We start from the raw sequence: 20365 nt of genomic DNA on the forward strand, positions 1-20365 counted from the left end.
ACTTTATAAAAATAAATCTGTGAAGGAAGTTGGAGAAATAAATTATTTCTCACAGAGAAAACTAGATGTAAGAATTATGAGTAATTCCATTAAATATTAATTTGTTTATTTTAGGTTGTCACCTTGAAATTGGAGCTCTATTCAAATTTATCACATTTTATACTCTACTTACCTGCAACAAATGGAAGTAAGGTAATTAATACCAAGTTAAATTATTGCATTTATTCCACTTTTTTTTCTTAATTCATTACTCTCATTTTGAAACATGCTGTTTAGTGCTCCTCACACATAATCCAGTACTGAAATTCATCTTAAAAGAGAACTTTATTTCATTCTTAACTTTAAAAAAACACTCTCTGCTATGGGCTAATAACATTTGGCGGTGGAGAACCTATCGCTTCTTTACCGTTTGGTCAAGATCAAGTGTAGTATCTGTTCTAAAGTAGGGAACTGGTCACTCCCTCCTGATTGAGCAGTTACAGCACTTGGTCTGGCCATAGGCCTGCAGCTAATTAGCCTGAGTATTGCACCCAAAGATTTACACTGCATTGTGGACTCACTGGCACTAGCGCACTTTATACCCAACTTTACCCAACCATTTAAGCATTAAGTGAGTGAAAATAAATGTTTAAAATCTTGCTGATGGGGTTGCACACAGCTACTTTTCAAAATTGATTTTACTTATTTATTTATGTTTTACTCCAGAATATCACCTGCTATTTATATTTGTTTTCTTTTTACTTTGGATCTGGAGCAACACAACTCATCCTGGTCAACCCACTGACCTAGGGGTCAGTATGTGTGGACATTAGGCTTTTTCTCCACCTGAAACACAGCTCTACCATGTTCATAAAAGTGTTTGGCTGGCTGATAAGGGACCCCCCCTAGCCTTGCGGCAAAGGGGGTCTGAAGACCCTTGCTTCTTTTCGGCCTTTTGGTTTGGAAGGTCGGGGATAAAGGGACCCACTCTAGTCCTCTGTTAAAGGTGGGCCTGAAGTCTTCATCTCATTTTGTGCCTTCTGGCCAGGTGACTTAAAGTATTGCACCCTTATTTGCACTGTATGATATTTTTTGCAGTTTTAAACCTTTGGGTGAAGAAGTAACATACCCTTGCTTCAATAAAAAAAAGGGCTACTGCACATGTGTAGTTTTGGCCAAGCTAGGCCAAGTAGTATTTGTGCCCAAGGCAATACTACTTGGCCTTGCACCCCCCCCCCCCCCACTCAATACATTTCATTGCTGTATATGTGTCATTCAGGGTTCTTTATACTGCACATCTTATAAATTGGTGGTCAAAATTTTCTGGTGTCAGTATCTCTGAATAAAAATCTTCAGGGATACTTATTTTCTTAAAAGCATTAAAAAGGTACACATGGGCTATATAGTCATAAGCCTTTGCAAAATCAAGTGATAAAATTGCCACAAACTGCCTATGAGTGTTTTACATACCAACTGCCATTTCTTATGAGATTAGTTATTTGATGGGTTGTCTTGTTGCCTTTCTTGTGAATCAGTAAAATCTCCCAAACCTGCAGGCAAACTGCCCCCCTCCCATTTTGCCTGCAGTTTTGGGAAATTTTAGGATGTTAAAGGAATAGAAGGATGATCTTTTATATCTTTTTGACAAGCATTTTATGATGTAAAAAGGGGGGCCCGAGGGAGAAGGGGGTCCAGACCATGGGATCTGCTTTCATTCAGCAGCGGGGAAGGGGGCAGTGCTAGGTACCTGTGTGCACCAGGCCCCTATTATGATTTTCCAGTGGGAAGGGGGGCAGCGGCGTGCTCTCAGTACACTGCTGATTTAGTGGATTTCACTTCTAGCCCAGGTACTTTATTTCATTAAAACTCTGGATAGTATCAAAGAGCTTTTTTTTATCTGCTATCTGCCATGTCATGAGCTAAAACAAGAGTACTATCATTAAGAGCATCTTCCAAAAATATTATAACTTGGTGTCATATAAATTTTGATTCAAATGTAAAACTTTTTTTATATATATAAATACAAAGGGAGTAAGTGCCATGTGGTATGAGACACAGTAGGAAAGAGATCCCTGCCCTATAGAGCTTACAATCTAAGTGGTTGGGTAACATACAGACACAAATTGGAAGGTAAGAGTGCACTAGGTATGGTCCCTGCCCCGTAGAGCTTACAATCTAAGTAATCTAATAAATATATTGTTCTAGGTGGCACTAATGTGGCAAATCTAATGCAGTAAAATGCCAAAATGACTTTCCTTCTCCTTTAACTCAGTCCAACAGAAAGCAACTTGGTCACATCAATTCCAACCTGAAAAACGTTTCATGATAAGGTTATGGTGTAAATGTACATGATTATAAACTGAAATACCACTTAAAGTTAGTAAAAAATTTCTACAAATGTATTTTAATCCATTAAAATGCCCAGCACTTCATCATAGGATCTGTTTTGGAACCAAAGGCACATAGTAACGTAGGATATAGAGAAAAAAGGTTGGGTGCTGGTACTACAAAGGCAACATTTTGTGGGTTAGGGTCAGGTGCAGGTTGATTTTTTTCTGACCTACACATCACTAATAATGCCCACCCCCTTTGAACAAAAGGTAACAAGCCCTCTCAAAGACATAATAAGTAAACCTCATTTACCCAAGACTCTGGTATACACACTAATAACCAACTCTCAGTGAACTGCTAGTAAAATAATCTTAATATATGTTTGTTATGGGATGAATGCCATATTTCATATACTGAACTGCACCAGGCAAAATTTACAGGGCTGATTATTAAATTCTGATGCTAATGCTAATACTAATGTCACAAGTAGTTTAGCTAATTACTATTTATTATTTTGACAATTTGTACACTCATTTGGATATGAGTCCTGTTTTCTTTGCTTTTTCTTTAGTTTTTGATTCTCATTAAAACCACTGGTCACTGAACAAAAATATATAAAAAAAAAAAAAATTAAGACCAATTGCAGAATCTTTTAGAATATCCCTATTAAACCAAAAGTTTAACTTTAAGTTGAACTACCCCTGTAACTGTGTGAGTATATCTGAGATATACTTAATGTACTTTTGCCTTACCTGACCCTTAACCCATTTTAACTTTGCCATCATCTGTAGTGACTGTAGCACAAGACGATACTTCCATACCTCTCAACTGTCCTGTTTTTTGTGGGATAGTCCCGATTCTTATAGCAAAACCTGCTGTATCGGATTCTTAGGATGTACTACACTGTTGCCCCTTAAGAAACACCAAAGTGAAACACTGAGCTTAAAGTGACTTTTGCTCTCTCTAGTGGCTGCTGCCCTCAAAGTCTTTTTCAACTAATGAAATGCAAGCGATAACTGCCTGTTACTGCTGATATCCTGGGCAACCTCCATTTCCAGCAGATGGTATAGAGAGGTGGGAGCCATGAGAATCCTGCAGGAGACCAAAAGCACACTGTGTGCTTGACGCCCATGCAGTGCTAATTAGGCAGAGAGGGGTAGAAGTGAAAGGTGACACTGGGAAGGGTGGAGGAGGCAAGATTCATTTCTTTTTGTCTCGCACCTGGCGTAGCAAATAATTTCGATGATCATCATTAGCTTTTACATACTGTCCCGATTTTCACAGGACAGTCTCGATTTTAACAGCTCAGCCAGCAGTCCCGGATTCTTATTGAAAAGTACCAAATTTCCCTTTGATCTCCTGCAGTGAGTACCAAAAACGATACAAAGTTTCTCAAACTTAATTAGATGAGTAGGCTTTTGACAGAGAGCCCAGAATACTCAACACCTGCACTTAGATACAATTGTAACTATATTCATTAGCAAAACTTTAATAAAACCCAATAGACCCCAGAAATGTGTTAAAAACTTTACATAACCTGCTAAATTTTATAAAATTGGAGTGGTATTTAGGGGATGTGGTCACAAAAGTGAGTGTGGTCAAATTTTGCCACGCTGCATTTCTTTGTCGCTCTTTGCATTTTTCAAATGCAAATGGCTTTTAGTATTAATGATTAGCACAAGGCTTATATATAAGGCTTATATACTCCATGGCTGAGTACTCCTAGCAACCCAGACAGGGTTTTAGTTCTGTCGCTGGTATAAAATTGACCTACTGGATTCCAGAGAGTATGGGATCTGCGTGCCGCTACTTAAAGCATTGATTACTATGCCCACAGTGTGTGATAAATTGTGGGGGCCACTGTGTATGTCTTAAAACACTTGTGCACTTTATGCATCTGATGCTACCATTCTTAACATAGAAAAAGAGTGTGTTTTTGTTAAATGGGCATGGTATTTGGAGGCGTGGCCAAAAATTTTCTGGCCCTAATCATTTCACACACATTGTGGGCATAGTGATCACTGCTTTCTGTTTCTCAAATGTTGGAAGGTATGTATTGTACTTTCCTTAAAAATGCTATATACTATTTGCTAATTTAATTCTACCCTGGGTAGGTTTACATTTTCCTATAACTTAGGCATGGTTCAGGTTAACACTTAGGGGTAGATGTATCAAAATGTGAGTTTAGAGCTTAAGACATAAAACTCCATGACCTTCTATTCATTCCTATGGGATTTTTTAGAAGTGTATTTATCAGTGGGTGAAAGTTAGAATTCATGATTTGAATTTTCCTAAAGCAAATAGCAGCTTTCATCTGGTGCCCATTTTTACTCTGATACATAATTGGATACATTTACATTATGCTGCAAACAGCATATATACACGCATACATTTAATCAAGAATACAGGCTCACACAATCACAACTGTCTTTGATAAAAGTTCTGCGTTGGTTGAGCTGAGCTCAGGAGAGTTGGTTGGGAGAAAAAAATTGAAGCAGACAGCTAGAGCTGAATTTCTGTGGGAACCAGCAATGCCATCTCTTCACTGGCTGCTAGACTGGGGGGGGTGTTTAGTAATTTGAGCTTAGAACAACAGAGCATGCCCACAAGCCAACAGCCAAAGCAAATTCCTGAGGGTGGGGGCTGAGTGGGTTACAGGAGGAGAAGCAAATCTATTATTATTATTATTATTAACATTTATTTATAAAGCACCAACATATTCCACAGCGCTGTACAATAAGTGGGTTTCATACATTGGACATACAGAGTAACATACAAAGCAATCAATAACCGATACAGGTGAAGAGAGCCCTGCCCAAAAGAGCTTACAATCTATAAGGAGAAATGGTTGAGACTCAAGGTGTGGGAATGGGCATGACCAGAGTTGTGAGAGGTGTGGCACAGGTTATTGCTTTTAGCAGCACACTGAGGTTATGTTAAACTAAATCAGGGTAAGCTTCTCTAAATAAATGTGTTTTTAGCGATCTCTTGAAGGCAGAGAGATTGGGAGAAAGTCTGACAGTTTGTGGGAGCGAATGCCAGAGAAGGGGGGCAGCCCTTGCAAAGTCTTGAATGCGAGTGTGTGAGGAGGGAATGAGAGAGGAGTTGAGGAGCAGGTCAGTAGAGGAGTGTAACAAGCGGGTTGGATGGTACCTAGAGATAAGTTCAGAGATGTAGGGTGGGGCAGAGTTATGAACTGCTTTGAATGTGAGAGTCATTAGTTTGAATTTTATCCTGGATGGTAGGGGAAGCCAGTGCAGGGATTGGCAGAGTGGCATGGCAGAGGAGGAGCGGTTGTTGAAGTGTATGAGCCTGGCAGCAGTATTCATTATGGACTGGAGTGGGGGCAGTCTTTGGAGGGGAAGGCCAATTAATAGTCCAGGCGAGATATTATAAGAGAGTAAATAAGAATTTTGGCAGCATCTTGATTAAGGGGATGTTGCAGCCTTACTATTAACCTCTGGACAACCAGAGTGGCAGGTACTGAAAGATTTCAAAGAGGCTGTTCTCTGATTAATTTTTTGTGTGTGGGGGTTTACATATCCTTTAAGCTGTAAACTCACATGTTGATAAATCTGCCCCATAGTATGTTGTAGAATGGTCTTTTCTTTTAAAGTGGTCTAAATTTTTTTTAAGTTATTTGCTTTTTTCTTCTGTCTCTTTTCAGTTCAGTCACTTACCCAGCATCCAAATAACTTTTGCTCTGTGAGGCTACAGTTTTAATGTTACTCTTACTTTTATTACTTATACTCATAGCAATCATTGTCTAGTTGCTTTGGTGTATTGAACCCCAGCCAGGGCCAGAGCTGGGGGTAGGCAGAAGGGAACTTGCCAAGCATGCACCAATGAGGGGGCACCATGCACACCTTGTCTGCGTTCCCCTGTCATTGTTCCTACTGCAATGTCATTGCACAGCAGGGAGTATGACCCCTCCACGATGACAATGCAAATACATGCACATAAGTGTGGGGGGGGGGTTGCCCTGCCCCCAGCCCCCAGCTTCCAGATAGCTGCTAAATTTCCACACTAGAGAGCTGCTGATTAAAAAAAAAAAATCAAAACCACAACAAATACAAAAAAATAAAACAATTAAAACCAATTGTGAATTGTTTCAGAATATACTGCATTATACTATACATTAATTTACAGAAACAGAACAACCCATAATTTTCAACATGAGCTCCATAAGTAAGACTTGTGAAGAACATACTTTTCCCCCATTGCTTTAGTTAAGAAACATCTATGTTATTTCTGACCCTAAAAAGATTATAAAGCCAGTTTCTTCTTGATCCCAAAGAACATAGGAGAAGAATTACCAGCCCATTGGGAAGCTCCTGTCAATGAGCTATTCAAAGGCTGCTGCTTAGAGAAAGGAAAATTTGTTAGTTTTGTTAAAAATTGCCCTGTTTATAAAGGAAGGGGGTAAGTGCTTTATAAGGGCAAAAAATGGGAAAATATGGCTATGTATATTATCATTCATCCAGTTCATGGTATACTGTATCTAGCAGAATTAAGTCTAAAGCAACTGAACTTGGAGTTTTTCTTGAAAACATTTCACCACTCTTCAAAACAACTTCTTCAGTTGAAGAAGCAACTTCGATGAGTGGTAAAAATTTTTCAAGAAAAACACCAAGTACATTTGCTCTAGACTTAATTCTATTATGTACTGTATAGGAAAATATGGATTCTTTTTAAATAAAACAGGCAGAATATAATTTTAATTCATGTTCTATTTATTACTTTTATTATTAGCAAAGGTGTTACTGCCCCCTTAAAGTAATGCTTTTCATAACGCATAGGTAAAAACATTTTTTTTTTCATGTTCAGCAGTAATACTATTTTTCCTGATACTTATGTTTTACAGTCCTATGTCAGCATTTTTTAGTAAGTGGTGTTTGGCATCCAGTACTGAATGTACCCAGTGCTCATACTGCACCAGTGGGCTTAATTAGGCATGTGTTTAATATCCAGAGAAGGAAAGCAGATACATTAGGGATGTTGGGAATGCAAACGTGGATATGGGTAGCATGAATGGGTAAAAACTGACTTTTGAGGCAATTTAAGAAAGTTTACATTATGTGTAAACCAGCACCTCCTCTGTGACAATTCTGGCTGTTTTGCTGGTAAACTCAGAAGTAATAACATATAGCAGCCAATATATTGATTTGAATGGATTGATTTCTATGACTGTATTTTTTTGGCAAAATTACTCAAGTTTTGTGAATTCACCATTGAGTGTTATCTAAGGTAAGCCAAATCTAGCAGCTAACAAAAATCTTTATATGTGTAGATATGGTCTAGTAACCTGCACAACATGTATACTTATATATACTGTACTAAGTCACTTAGACATAAGTGGGCTCACTGCCAGCCATATCTGAAGCTTCTGCTGTTAGCTCCGCTGTGTTTTACATCAATATATGCAAAGAAAATAAGCCTAAAGAATTAGACATGGAAAATTTTCTGTACAGTTGCATCCAATTCATATAAGCATAGTTGCATGCAGTTTAGTTTACTGGGTGCAATTGTGTGAGGAAAATCTTCACCTTGTGACTGCTATTAGGGTGAAATTCTGGAAAAAAACTGCTTTATTGTGGGTTAAAAGCCTGCCCAATTGTGCCAAACATTTCACTTGCACTTGTAAATGAGCCCTATAATATATGCTGTACATTTTTCTAAAAAATTATTTAAATATGTTGCAGTTTTCTGTGGAGTGTGAATTCCTGTCGGAAGAGACAAGCACTATACATGTACCTGTTACACATGTTCTTTCATTTGGTATGTACGAATATATGCTGATTTGTTGCTTTTAAGTCCTTGCTATTAAGTCCCCCCCATCAAATAAAATACAAAACAATCTTAATAGTTATAGTGTGCATAGGATTGTTTTTTAACCACAAAATACATTTCATGCTCATAAAATTAATTTTGTCAGGCCAAACCTAGTGCTGTGAAAACAAAAATCATTTTGTAGTCACAATATGAAAGTTGTTAGCACAAATATTATGTCTGTTTATTTTCAAAAATTATTTTTACCACTAAATGTGTGTTTACAGAAATTTGTTAGTCTTCAGTTCGTTTTGTTTTAACATTTTGTAAAGCTTTTATAAACACATTCCACACCATTGTGCATGTGTAAAATACATGGTAAAGTTGCAAGACTGCACTTAACTTGCGTTTTGATGGTGAGCCTTATTACAGCTTTGCGTAACCTTTCTAAACTGCACATTTTTTGTGGCTTCAGCTACACAAAAGTTGACTTTTTAATAATGTTCACAAATGACTGCTGTAATTTATATTTACATATATTATTTACACGGTACTCGCTCATTATGCACCGGGTGGTGCAAAAGAGAGGGTCCTTGCACCTACAGTATATGCACAGTGTTTGACTTTAATTTTGTCTTGATTTGCTAGTTGTGCCTGCTTTGATGGATTTTGTGCTCCACAAGTGCATGGACCTCCAAAATTCTATATCTTCTCACATTGGTTAACCTTTCTTTTTTTCTCTACCTCTTACCATGTTCCATAGTCACTTACCTCCATATCTTCAAATGGCGTTGAGACCACCTTCGACTCCCCATGTACCTCTTCACCATACCCATCTCTCCTTTACCTGCCTCACACCCCCTGCCTCTATATATTCACCTTTCACACCATTTACTCCTGTGATAGTACCCCACAGGCTCTCCATTCTTTCTTCTCCATGCCTATGGCCATTCTTTCTGTGCTACATGACTTCTAATTCCCTACCCTTGGCCTCCTTATGTTCCAAATCTCTCAACTCTGTTTTCAGTGTTTTAAACTATCCATATCTTCCAACTCTCAACTTTCCTTCTTTCCTTCACAATATATATTTTTGTTCTGCTGTTGGTTCTTTAAGGCAGTTACTTTCTTCGAATAGCATTGCAGTGTATTTAGGCATTAGTACCTTTATGTAATACCAGCAAAAAAGTTGCTGTACTGAGTCTACCTACACGTTATGGGCTCAGACACAATCATGCTAAGTAATAGACCAACATTAAAAATCATTCACAGGAACTGTGAGCTACAAAATAAGAAACACAGCTTTGAACAGTCTAGGAAGTGAGACAGACATAGCTAGCAGCTCAAAAATTAAACTAGCAGTGACCAAACTGAATTATATATAATTATATATATAATTATATATATAATTATATATAACTGAATTATAATAATAATCTGTGGAAGTCAACTTATTCATATAAAGAATCAGATCACTGCTAAGGATATGTGGGATACATTACAAAGCTTGCATGAAAAATTCTGCATGAATAGTACACAAATTCCTGCAAATACCAGATTAGACTAGGCAAGGGAAAGGACAAGGAGGAGGATATACTGTAAATGCAATGTTGGATGTTGTGGCACAACTTTAGTGAAGAATTGGAGAGAATATAAAAGACAGCCATCAACCCAGAACTGGTAACCCAAAACAGGAGCAACAAGCCACATAACAACAGAAACTTCTGTGCAGAGTTTAAGCCAAATGACAAAGAAGCTATTTACCTTGCAGATGGAAGTAGTGGAGTAACAACAGAGGAAGCAGACCCCGCGGTCGCAGGAAGGGGGGGGGCCCGGACGGCGGAGTCTGCTTCCTCTAATGTTGCATTTTAATTTCACCACCAGCTCTATGGTAGGAGAGTGGGCGGGAGCAAGGATTTATATGCAATGGATCTGGGGAACGTGTCCGGGTGGGCAGACACATCAGTATGCAGGGAGGGTGGAAGTCGGAAAGGGGCCAGCTGGATGGGTGTGCTACTCATTACGTACTGGATGAAAGTAGCACTACTGCTAAAAGAATTGGGTATGGAATTCTTATATGTTACAATGATGATGACACAGTCTGGCTATACTAATAAATCAGGGTTATTTTACTAACAGGCTGGTGACTGGCAGCCAGTTTGGCTGCTTGCAATACTTTCATTGCCAGAAAGGTTTTTGAATATTTTGTGCTCTGTCATTTTATGGGGGGGGGGTTACCTTTTAATTTACCCTGCAAAACAATATATCATTTCTTTCAGGACAACCTAAGCTTTCAAAATATGCTAGATATAGGCTTCTAAATATCTAAAAAAATCTAATTTCCCATAATATAAACACATATATGAGAAAAATAATTTATTTTTTGAATGAAAATACAACTGATTTGAAGTCCCATGTCTCCTTAACGTGCCTGTATTAAATATGCATAGTTATATGGAGATTTATCACTTGTATAGGTCAAAAGCTCCCAGCAGTACACTAGTAAATTTCTAAAGCACTGCTTCAGAAATCTGCATACTTCAATTTCAAGGCCAAACATTCCACTAACATTAGGTTCACCCTAGAAAACTATACATTTTTTAAAAGAGATGAATCCAAAATTGGTAAATATGTCTTTCTACTCCAAACCAAGTTGCAATGCTTTCATAAATGTAATGGTTTTTATAAAAAAAAAATGCAATTTGTGAAGATAAAACTTCAAAAAGATAAAACTAAATATGAAACCCATGGGTCTGCTTGAACAGTTTGATGCCAAATGTGCTTAAGGTTTATCAAAGTACATGGCATGTAGAGACCTCAAAATATACGTTATGCATACTAATTTAATGGCTTATATTTACACTTATTCATTAACCACAAATACCAAAAAAGTAAGACGACCCCCTGAAAACTATATATTTTTAGAAAATACACGTTCTGATGAATCCAAAACAGGTTAATATTTATTTCTACTCCAAACTACTAAACAACAAAGCTTTACTAAAGTAAGTGGTTTTGATGGCATTTCAGAACGCCACCTAAAAATGTTGCATAATTTCTTATATACAAAGGCAAATTATCCTAAATATGAACACCAAAGGTCTACTGAAAATATTGATGCGTAGTATGCATAGATATGCTAAAGTATGTGGCATGTACCGACCCCAAATGAAAATAGCGCATATGCCAGCTCAGCTTCTGCCAACAGAGAGTCCTGTCTGTAATGTGCTGTAATGTAAACAGTGTAATTTATAAATAGAAACTATACCATAAAAATCATGACAGTATTCCTTTAAGGGCTGACCTTCAAAGATTGGGGCATTATGTTTTCTTTTAAAAACACAGGACAGAAATGGTTGTCATTTAAAATGGTATTAAATCATTACTGTTCTCAATTTATTCCCTTAAGAAGTAAATGTAGAAGCATTAAGAACCAGCCTATGTGGCTTAATTCAGAGATAAACAAGTTTATAGGGAAAAAGGGAAAGCATTTAAGAAATACAAGTCAGAGGGGATAGAAGATGCATTTAATGATTATAAACACTATAATAAGTGTAAACAGCAATCCCGAAGGCAAAGATAGAAAATGAGGAGCGCGTTGCAGCAGAGGCTAAGACTAACCCAAAGTATATTCATAGTAAAAAGATGCAGATTGAGAGTGTGGCTCCATTGAAGTATGGTAATAATATGGTTATAACTGATACCGTAAAGGCAAATGTGCTGAGTTCCAAGACCGACCCAATAGCTTCACGGTTGATTTGGCTCAATCTAGTCAGTGGTTGACACAGGATAGGGTACATAAAAATTAAATCAAAGTTAATGTGAACAAGCCACCAGGGCCAGATGGAATACACCCTAGGGTACTGAGAGAGCTAGGTTCAGTTTTTTTTTAATTATCTTTTTATTGAATTTTAATTTTATAAAGAGATATACAGAAGCCAAAAAAGAAAAAAAAGAAGATAAAAGGAAGTTATAATATCAAGGAAATAACAAAGATGATATTATGAGAATTGAAAACAAATGATGCAATAATCAGAGAATCAGAGGTCACACCATTCTTGGGTCATATTAAGTATGGTTTACTTCCCCGTAATGTGATCTTAGGCTATCCACATAGTCCCAGTTTGACCACATTTTATTGAAATTCCCTATGGTATCATGCTTAAGAGCAGTAAGGTAGTCCATTCTACGTATATATCTTATTCTTTTCAGAAAGTCTAATTCTGTAGGGGGTGTATTATCAGGTAGCAGAGGAGTGTGTCACTGGAAGAATTCGTAGAGGAAAGACCTCTCTTACACCTCCCACTGAGGAGAACACTCTCTGGGAGTGAGACAGGACTGGACCAATTGGAGGAGTGACAGGAGTGCCAAGTAAGTCGTCAACAGCAAAATTGTGAGGCAGAAGAATGGTCGGACAGGCAGATGGTTGGTTCAGGCAGCATGGTTCAGAGTCTAAGGTCACACTGGGTCAGAAAGTAAAGGATATCAAAGCAGGAATTAGGCTTAGTGTCTTCACTAGGGTAATGATCACTTTGCAGTGATTCTAGGCCCTTGGCGTCCTTTTTAAGCACTTTGGCCATGTGCCAAACGTGCACACTCTCGTCAATTCGCCACGTGTGTACACGTTTTGCGTGAGAGTTCGGACACGCCATGTTGAGCCAGGGCAGGAACACCAAGAGGAGTGCGCCCAGGTACTTTACATTGCCCCCCCCCACAAGGTGCGCTCTCCTGGAAACTTCTTATAAAAAGACTGAATCAGCCGGGGAGCATGAACATAGGTCACGGATTCTCAAGAATTACCTCAGGAAGGTCTCTCAAACTCACACTTTTCCAGCTTGGCAAAAAGTTTATGCGCACATAACCTGGAAAATACTCGCTTTACATGAACCCGATGTTCTTTCATGGAAGAGGAAAAACTTAGGATATCATCCAGGTATACAATGACGAAATGATCGAAGAAGTCTCTGAAAATGTTGTTAACAAAGTGTTGGAACGTAGCCAGGGCGCTGCAAAGACCAAAATGCATCCAAAAGGCATTACCAAATACTCAAAGTGACCATAAAGGTTGCGGAAGGCTTTTTTTTACATTCGTCCCCTTGCCGAATACAGACTAGGTTATATGCCCCCCGAAGGTTGAGTTTAGTAAACACACGGGCAGATCATAGTCTCTGGAAAAGTTCTCGTATAAGGGGCAAAGGGTACCGGTTCTTAGCGGTGATCTTGTTCAAATCTCAATAATCGATACAAGGGCGTAAAAAATTATTATTCTTTTCTTCAAAGAAACTACCTACTCCAGCGGGGGAAGTTGACAGGTGAATAAATCCCTTCTTGAGATTTTTCTCAATATAGTCCTTGAGGACAGTAAGTCCGGGTTCAGAAAGAGGGTAGATCCGTCCAATCGGGACAGTAGCTCCGGAAAGAAGGTCAACAGGACAATCGTAAATTTGATGAGTAGGAAGTACATCAGCCCCTTTTTCATCGAAGACATCTAGGAATCCATGGTACGGTTTAGGAATCAGTTTGAGACGGGGATCAGATGACAATACCTGCAAGTTTCCAAAAGACAGACTGTGGCAAGAGAATAGGTTCGATGAGAATGTTATTTGATTGGAACCCCAATTAATAAGAGTATTGTGTGCCTTAAGCATGGAAACCCCAGGATGAGGGGTACATTGGGGAAGAAACCACGTCAAACGACAAGGACTCGCTATGCTGCTGAACCTTTATTAATAAAGGAATAGTCTCAAAAAGTACAGGACCAGAGGAAATATTAGATCCATCTTCCAACTGGGACAGAGATCTGAGAGCGGCTTCAGCCGTGGCCTCCCATTGTGGACCATCATACAGTAGTGCCATCGCCTGGAAAAAAGCAGCTGAGTCACTGAACAGTGGGCTTTGTTGTTCCAGAAGGTGATGGGCCAAGGTCTAGGGTTCACTGGACAGGAGCGAAATAGCGAACCCCACTTTAGAATTTTTCCACGGCAAATGTTTTCATCCGTTTCGCAAAACAATCCACCAATTGCGAAACACGGAAATTCGTCGCGCAACATTTTGCCGTTTCGCGTATTTTGTGCCGTTTCGCAAATCTGTTCATCATCACTTTGAGTGAACATAACAATTAATATCAAATATAGAATTTAAACCATGTGGTTGCCACGTGCCCAATGTAAATATCCATTTTACTTCCCTCTGCAAAAGTTTCGTCCACAGATTCCCACCTGGTTCATCTTGAAACACCCTGTCAATGACCTGAATTTGCAGCAAAGCAACATTACTATTTCAACAGTCAATAAAGTGCCTAAAATCTGGACTATTATTTTTTTTGCAACAATATGTGCAATATGTTCCCGCATCCTATGTTTAAGTGGACGAATAGTACAGCCCACATACTGAAGGGAACAATTCATACAAGTCAACAAATAAACCACATGGTGTGTGTTGCAATTAGTGTAAAAGCGCATTGGCACGCCCTTGGCGTCCTATTAAGCACAATATGCACACGTTGGCGTCAATTCGCACATGCATGCGCCGAACGCCTGTGCTCGCGTCAATTTGCCGCTCGTGTACGCGTTTGCACGAAAGTTAGGACGCGCCATGTTGAGCCAGGGCAGGAACTCCACGAGGAGTGCGCCCAGGTACCTTACATGTATTGGCTTTCCGGGCTTTTGCTGTTGCCGCTTAAGCTGCAGTTAGGACAATATTTATTATATTTACTGGGTCGCGTTTTGCACGTTGGGTACTTCATCTCCCAGTATGGAAATAAGTGGGCCCCAAAACACATCTATTTCTTCTCAACCAATTATGATCCCAATAGCCTGGCGATAGTGTGTGAGTATAGTTTCTTTCTATTTCAGCCCATTTTGTCAGTAGTATCGGAGATAGCCACCCCAAGACGTGTTCCACTAAATAATAATAATATATGTCTGGAACTGCCAAACCCCCCTGTTCTTTGGCAGCTGTTATTATTCTAAATGCCACTCTATGCCTATTCTGCCACCATATGAAATTTGAAATTTCTTTTTGTAGTTTCCTTAATTTTACTCTAGGAACCGGAACTGGTAGGGTATCGAACAGGTAGAGAAGTCATGGGAGAAAATTCTTTTTTATGGATGCTGTTCATCCAAACCATGAAAGGTTGCATGTATGCCACCTTTTGCGGTCCGCTGATAGGACTTCAAGTAGCTTGCTATAATTAGAGTGGTATATATAATTTTTAGGTGTATTAACCCCTCAGCACTTAATAGTTTCTGTCCTCCATTGATACTGAAAGTTTCATTGTAGTAATTTTAATTGATGGTAAGGCAAGTTTATGGGGAGGGCTTCAGATTTAAAGTTTTTAATTTTGCAACCAGACAGATCGCTGTATATCTGTATAGATCTATGCAAATTAGGTTGTGACATAAGGGGATGATAAATAGAACATCATCTGCATACAGCGCAATCTTATATTCAACCTTACCCTGTATTACTCCATGTATATTGGGGTTTGCTTTGATCTCTTGCATTAGGGGTTCAGTGCTGATGGCAAAAAGGAGGGGTGACAAAGGGCAGATTGTTGAAAGATTATTAGTTATTTTTACCCGAGTTTGTGGGACTGAGTATAACGAGGTTTGGGCCATCACTATTGGACCCTTGAATCCAAAGGTGCTTTAGGTATAAACATTAAGTCCCATCTAAGCCGCGACCGTGTACAAAACCGACTTGGTCCTGATTAATAATTCTAGGGAGAATGATGTTTATCCTTAAAGCCAAAATTTTTTGAAGATTTTATAATCTGAATTTAGGAGTGATATGGGTTGGTAGTTTGAGGACATCTTTGTAAGTTTTGTAATATGAGTATGGAAAGCCACTGGGCCAGGCGATTTCTGAGTAGGGAGATCCTTTAGCCCCAAAGAGATCTCCAGTGATTTCGGCATTCAACCTGTGTAGGTCATCTGGGTCATCAGGAGGTTAAGGTCTTTCAAGTACGTTCTCATCTTTTCCTGTTGTGGTTGCGTGTTGTGAGTGTGTGCTGTAGTTGTGTATAGGAGTTGGTAAAAGTGTGCAAACTCTTCTGTTATTTGTGTAGAGTCACATATTTGTCCAGTAGGGGTGTATATAACCCCTTTACATTGTGTAAGCTTTCGTGCTAGCATAGTGTGGGCACGAGTAGCTTTCTCATAAAAGATTTGTTTGTTCCATGCCAAAGTTTTCTTAGCCTTTTGTAATTTCAAGTCTTTGAGCTTATTGCGCAACTGTAGAACCTGGTATAGAGTATCTAAGCGCATTCTCAATTTTCTGTAGTTTTTTGAGCTTAGTGCTTAAGGCTATACAATTCTGATAACTACCTTATGGGCCTACAAGAGTGTCCCCTGGCACTGTATGGTCTGTCTATTAAGTAAAAAATACTCCCTTAAAGGAGAAGGAAAGGTAAAAACTAAGTAAGCTTTATCAGAAAGGTCTATGTAAATACAGCCATAAGCAGTTACAGAAATGCTGCACTGAATTCTCTTTCAAAAGAAACACAGGATTTCTTGTCTGTTTGTTTTCCTGTGCCATAGACAGGCAGCTCTCTCCTGCTCCCCCCTCCCTCAAGAATGCTAAGCACTCCCTCCCCCCCTTAAGAATGTGTGATCTGAGCCAATCAGCAGGAAGCTTCCTCATAATTACAAACTGAGCATGTACACAGGTCTTGGTGCAGGAGCGAGGAATTATGGGAATTTTGTTTACAGAGCTCAGTGGGTTTTTTTTCCTATGAGGTTTCTAATCATCTGAACGGTACAAATATGGGGATACTTAAGGGCACTATTGAGACAACTGAAGGTATGCCTGCAGTTTGAGATTAACTCTTTATTAGCCTTTCCGTCTCCTTTAACTGATTTTGTATCTGTTCCTTAATCTCCAGGATCTTTAGAAGGGTTTCATTTGCTAGGTTCAGTTTTAGCCAGGCCTCTATTTCTGATTTTCACAGACTTACTTTTGTCTGGTATTGTACCTATGAATATGTGGAAAGCTGATGTAATTCCTTTAGTTAAAAAGGGCATTACGACTTTAGCCTGGCAGTTATAGACCAGAAAGTTTGAGATCCGTGGTGAGCAAGTTATTTGTAGGCTTTTTAAGGGATCACATTCAACATGTAAAAATAAACAGAATTTTGAAGTGTCTCTTGAATATGCTCCTGAGTGACCCATCTGCTAATGCTTATATTATTAGATTTGCGTCTGTTAAAAAGTAATCCTTAATTAGCTGGTTCCTCAGTTGTGCAAGTTATAAAGGTAGTGAAATGGGTGGGGATAGAGAAAACCTCCCCTGCTCCAGTGATAGCATGGTTAATTACAACAATTTAACCTCACATGTGCATAATAACAACCAGTCCTTAAATATTCTTATATAAAAAATGTTAAAAAGCATACAAATATACGTTTAGTCCACATTTGTGCAAAATTAGAGATCATAATTTTGCACTAATGTGGACTAAACATATATTTGTATGCTTTTTAACATTTTTTATATAAGAATATTTAAGGACTGGTTGTTAGTATGCACATGTGGGGTTAAATTGGAGGGGAGGTTTTCTCTATCCCCACCCATTTCACTACCTTTATAACTTGCACACTAAATAGTGCACTATTAGCTTGAGAAAGGGTCCGGAGGGTCCCGAAACGTTGCTCTTTGCTTGTTTATATGTACTTGGGCAAATAAAATACAATTTTTTCACGGCTTGCATCTTCAGTGTGCTACTGGATTTTTTTGCTGTTGGATATTGACACCCATGCAAGGTGAGGTTCTTCCAGTATTTGCACCTGATACCCGTTTGGGTAAGTTAACAGAGGGTTGAGCTCCCCAATACTGCTATTGCTATACTATTTTCCTTGCCTACAAAGGAAATTTACTGACATGTCAATTTATTGAGCAACATTCCATTTTCCATGGGTGTTTAACCCTCTGAAAAGCCTTAGAGTTAATATACTGCAGAGATGTCCTTATACAAGCAAAGTCTGCACATCTAAAATATAGTGTTTAAGTTACTCACACAGTTGTTTCTGTAATATAATCTCAAAGTAGACCATGTTATGATTACTGTTCCGTAAATGCCTTGATTCTTGTGAGGAAAGAGGCACCCAAAGTAGCTGAGGGTCAGGCCCAAGGCCAAAGGTGGCTGTCATAGGCAGAAGAGCACACTTAGATTGGAGTCCAGTCACTCCTCCTGGTGTTTGGGTTCGCTATACATGACACTTATCCATTATTTACCCTAGCACAGCAGACCCTCTTTCATTGAGGTTCCATTAAGCTATGCATTTGGCTCCTTAAGCTCCTGCTGTTTTCCTAGTTGCACGTATCAAAGGCAAAACATCATAAAAAATTACATAAAATCACTGAGATTAGCAGATTTGCAAAAATGTTGGCTTCACCAGAACAGTTTACTAAATCCTCGGCCACCTGGCTTAGATTTTTTTTTAAAGAAATCGATATATTCAAATCTATCCAATAGATAGACTAGTATGTAACAGTAATAAAGAAAGAAACAGGGAAAAGAAAAATAAGAATAAAAAAACTTTCTACCTTGTATTAAACTTATTTTGTTTGCAACTCCTGCGTTTATTACTCCACTTACAGAGACTCCACTTAAAGAGATGCTATCCACAAAAACAAGCTCAACTGGAGGCCCATGGGTTCTATTTATAATGTCTAAGTGCAACTAATCAAACCCCAGCCACCTCACACTGATGGAAATCTAACTAAGTGTCCATCAGTCTTTAAATTTTCAATGTTTCCAAATTGATATATTCACATACCAGTCTTCTATTACATCACTAAGCACTGTTTATATGGATATCATTTACAGGATATTCATGGCTCCTGTACTATAATGGTCATCACATTCTTTATTGTATACACTTGAAAAGGGGCACAAAGGGGCTTGAAATTTGTTGTGTTTTTTTAAAAACTTTTTTTTATTGAGTTTTTTTTATTAACAAACAAATAAAATGAGAAATGTCCCAGTGTTACACGAAATTTTTACAAAAACACATTGTACTGAATTACAAAAGTTGGTGAGTGCTAATTACCATATATGTGACTGGTCCATAGGGCACCTGCAATTGAGAACATAATAAAAACAAAACTAGAACTACAAACAAATAAACTGTCTGGGCAAGAGCACTCTTGTGTTGCCTGTATATTTATACAAATTAAATTTGCTGCAAGTGATGTTTTTGGTCACTAGCCCCTCCCCCGGACATTGTTCACCTTTGCATCTGCTAAACTACACATGTTTTAAAGGTAATTTACTTTCCCTCTACTCAAGGCTTGATGGAATGAATTGAGAACAGTAATGATTTATTATCATTTTACATGCCAACCATTTCTGTTCTGTGTTTTTATCAGAAAACATAATGCCCAAATCTATGCCCTAAAGTGCTGCCCTTATGGGGGTAAAATTAGCTTTTCTAAAATTCAGTGCCTTTGTTGCCCCAGTGTAAATTTGTTTCCTGCACCAAACATCAAATTAAATAACATTATGGTCACTATTACCCAGGGGTTCAACCACTTGCACATTTGCTATACGTTCTGGGCCATTAGAGATCACTAGATCCAATATAGCATGGTTCCTGGTTGGCTGGATTGAGCATATATTTGCTAAGAAGTTCCATAAAGTTTTTATAATAACCATATGGAAGGCCATCAGAGCCTGGAGAGTTGTTTGATGGCATAGACTTAAGTACAGAATCTAGTTCTTCCAATGTTATAGTTGCATTAAGGTGTTTACTGCCTTCTGGGGTCAATTTTGGAAGTTTCAAGGTTGTTAAATAGTTATGGGTCTCTTTAGACCATCTACTAGCATATGTGGCCTTGGACTGTGTCTATAATTTGTGGCATCTGCAGTGCTTGGGTCCTTCATATTCTTGCCAGCATTGCATGGGGTCTGTTGGCTTTTTCATAGTAAAAAGCTCCTTTTCTAGTTTCTGTGTCTGGAATAGTTTATCCTTTTTAGTGCCACTGTGTTTGCTATGCATTCCCCTATGGTTACTGCCTTATGGGCTTCACACAATATGTTTAGGGAATCCACCGAGGACTGAATTGAAAGTACTCCTCTACAGTTGTTTTTAGATTGTCTCTTGTATTGGGTCATTTTTGGATACACTCATAAAGTCTCCAGATAGTTGGCTCACATTAGCGTACAAAATTGTTGAGAGAATCTGGTCTTTGGATTGTTGTGTGTGTTGCTGTAAGGGGCCTAGTTTATCTTGTGAGGGTGAGAGGATCACGTTGAAATCTCCTACATAGATTCCCATGTTTTCTAACATCT

At 38.6% G+C, this 20365-nt stretch overlaps 1 protein-coding gene across 4 annotated transcripts in view; it reads left to right on the forward strand.

The window, feature by feature from the left end:
- pgap1 (post-GPI attachment to proteins 1) overlaps positions 1–20365 on the forward strand; it is a 308887-nt gene that overhangs the window by 176612 nt on the left and 111910 nt on the right. For all 4 annotated transcript variants that reach the window (XM_031892786.1, XM_031892788.1, XM_031892785.1 and 1 more), the window contains exons 13-14: positions 115–192; positions 8013–8088. In XM_031892786.1, coding sequence (XP_031748646.1) covers positions 115–192; positions 8013–8088 — 154 coding nt within the window. The remainder of the gene's footprint in view (positions 1–114; positions 193–8012; positions 8089–20365) is intronic.

This window comes from Xenopus tropicalis, chromosome 9 (genome assembly GCF_000004195.4).
Source record: "Xenopus tropicalis strain Nigerian chromosome 9, UCB_Xtro_10.0, whole genome shotgun sequence".
NCBI classification, from domain to species: Eukaryota; Metazoa; Chordata; class Amphibia; order Anura; family Pipidae; genus Xenopus; species Xenopus tropicalis.